The sequence below is a fragment of the Vespa velutina genome, chromosome 6 (genome assembly GCF_912470025.1).
Source record: "Vespa velutina chromosome 6, iVesVel2.1, whole genome shotgun sequence".
NCBI classification, from domain to species: domain Eukaryota; kingdom Metazoa; phylum Arthropoda; class Insecta; order Hymenoptera; family Vespidae; genus Vespa; species Vespa velutina.
Window position 1 is genome coordinate 6,017,113 of NC_062193.1, and position 2,500 is coordinate 6,019,612.

Consider the following 2,500-nt stretch of genomic DNA (forward strand, 5'->3'; position numbering starts at 1 on the left):
TTAAGACGATAAAAAGAGTGCCCAAGCTCAAGGCGGTATTCGACTGCGTCGTGAACAGTTTGAAAAATGTCATAAACATTCTCATAGTGTATATATTATTCCAATTCATCTTCGCTGTGATCGCGGTACAACTGTTTAACGGAAAATTCTTTCACTGCAGCGACGAGAGCAAGTATACGAAAAAGGACTGCCAGTGAGTAGCAATTTCAAAAAAAAAAAAAAAAAAAAAAAAAAGAAAAAAAGAAAAAAAAACAAGCCCTAATAAAATAATATCCATATTATCCGAGGAATAATTTGTCGGTGATATTAAAAAGACGTTCGTACGAACGATCCTATAATTAAACGAATTAGATTAAACAATATTCGTTCCTTTTCATAGGGGTCAATACTTCGTCTACGAGGAGGGTGTCATGCTGCCAGAACCCAAGAAAAGGGAGTGGACGTCTCAATGTTTTCATTATGACAACGTTATGGCAGCTATGCTGACGTTATTCGCTGTCCAAACAGGCGAGGGCTGGCCACAAATCTTGCAGCACTCGATGGCGGCCACTTACGAGGACCAGGGTCCCATTCAAAACTTTCGCATCGAAATGTCCATTTTCTATATCGTCTATTTCATCGTCTTTCCATTTTTCTTCGTCAACATCTTCGTGGCCTTGATTATCATCACGTTTCAAGAGCAGGGAGAAGCCGAGCTTCAGGATGGCGAGATCGATAAAAATCAGGTTATTATGATAACAGTAAATTATATTTATCTTTATTAAGAGAAAAAGAGAGAGAGAGAGAGAGAGAGAGAGAGAGAGAGAGAGAGAAATAAAAATAAATAGATATATAGATATATACATATATATATATATATATATATATATCTATCAAAACTCACATTTCATTTATTTTTTTTGCAGAAATCATGTATAGACTTTACGATACAAGCTCGCCCCCTCGAGAGGTACATGCCGAAGAAGCTAAACGGCGTAAAGTACAAAATTTGGAGGATAGTCGTATCGACACCGTTCGAATATTTTATCATGATACTCATCGTACTAAATACATTACTGCTAATGATGAAGGTAAGTTTTACGAACCGTAACTCTTCCACCCCAACACCCCCCTCTCGCCCATTGCCCCACTGCCCCACGCCCCATTGGCCCATTGCCCCCATACGACCCTGGCCCTGTTGCATTTGATTCTCTCTCTCTATGAGAAAGCAAAAGAGAAAAGATCACATGATTTCCGACATGTTGTTGTTTCTCTTTGATCCCAACCAACGAGATTGACTCGTTGAACTTTTTATTTTTTCCCTCTCTTTTTTTTTTCCTTTTTTCTCTTTTCTCCTTTTTCTCTTTCTCTCTCTCTCTCTCTCTCTCTCTCTCTCTCTCTTTTTTTTTTTTTTCGTCAACAACTCGCGTCAAGAAGAGAAGGAAGAGAAAAGAAAAATTTGAGAAAGAAAAAATTGCCGAAGGAAAAGAAAAGACGTCGAAAAAGAAAAGAAAAGAAAAGAAAAGAAAAAAAGAGAGAAGAAAAAATAACGCCATGCCCTATACCCTTAAATCTAATGTCACCCTAATCTCCCTCCCCCCCCTCCCTACTCCATGACCTCTTCGACCCTTTAACAAATCCCTCCCCCAACGTTTTTTGACTTAACCTCCCACCCTCCACGTTCGTATGTTATGCCCCCCATTAATTCTCGATCCTCTTCGGTATATTATCCGTTCCTCGTAGCATATTAAAATAAATAAATAGATACGTTGGTAAATTTTCTAATCAATTCAACATAGCAGCATATGAACGTCAATATAATATATATATATATCAATCACGGATATCATTAAACGTGAATAATGAATTCATCTTGGATAATAATGATAATTATCCAATCGGTGTACGAGAAAAGCGTACGTAATATTGCAACGTAATATTAATATATTTATATTTGATAGATTCCTGTGTGATTATAAATAATGACATTTACATTTTCTACGAGGACATTGTTGTTCTTGCTTGCTGATTTTCTTTGACTGTTCTCTGTATAATTGTCATCCATGTTATTACCAAAATTGCGTGTACACAGCTGTGTCGATTTTTCTTACTTCCCACGAATCATTTCTTTCTCTCTCTCTCTCTCTCTCTCTCTCTCTCTCTCTCTCTCTCTCTCTTTATTTCTTTCTCTCCCACTATCTCTTTCTGTCTTTTTCTCTCCCACTATTTCTCCCTTTCTCTCTCTATCTCTTTCTCTCTCTTTCTTTATCTTTCTCTTTCACCCCATACCCTTTTCTTAATTCAATCATTTCTTTCCATTCACCTTTGACCTTTCTAACGATTTACTTTTCATTCTTTTCCTTATTAATTTTCGTTCGTGCGTTCATTACCATCATTCTTTATTGTTGAATTAACACGACAATAAAGTTTCTTTTTTCTTTTCGTTCTCTCTCTCTCTCTCTCTCTCTCTCTTTCTCTCTCTCTCTCTCTCTTTCACTTTCTCTCTCTTTCCTGTTTCCAT

At 36.9% G+C, this 2,500-nt stretch overlaps 1 protein-coding gene across 37 annotated transcripts in view; it reads left to right on the forward strand.

The window, feature by feature from the left end:
- Positions 1 to 2,500, forward strand: part of LOC124949631 (voltage-dependent calcium channel type A subunit alpha-1) — a 125,568-nt gene that overhangs the window by 84,536 nt on the left and 38,532 nt on the right. For 35 of the 37 annotated variants that reach the window (XM_047495031.1, XM_047495032.1, XM_047495030.1 and 32 more), the window contains 3 exons: positions 1 to 193; positions 380 to 725; positions 906 to 1,070. The exon at positions 1 to 193 is cut by the window's left edge and continues 371 nt beyond it. In XM_047495031.1, the coding sequence (XP_047350987.1) occupies positions 1 to 193; positions 380 to 725; positions 906 to 1,070 (704 nt within the window). The remainder of the gene's footprint in view (positions 194 to 379; positions 726 to 905; positions 1,071 to 2,500) is intronic. The other 2 variants (XM_047495036.1, XM_047495060.1) reach the window with 2 other exon arrangements.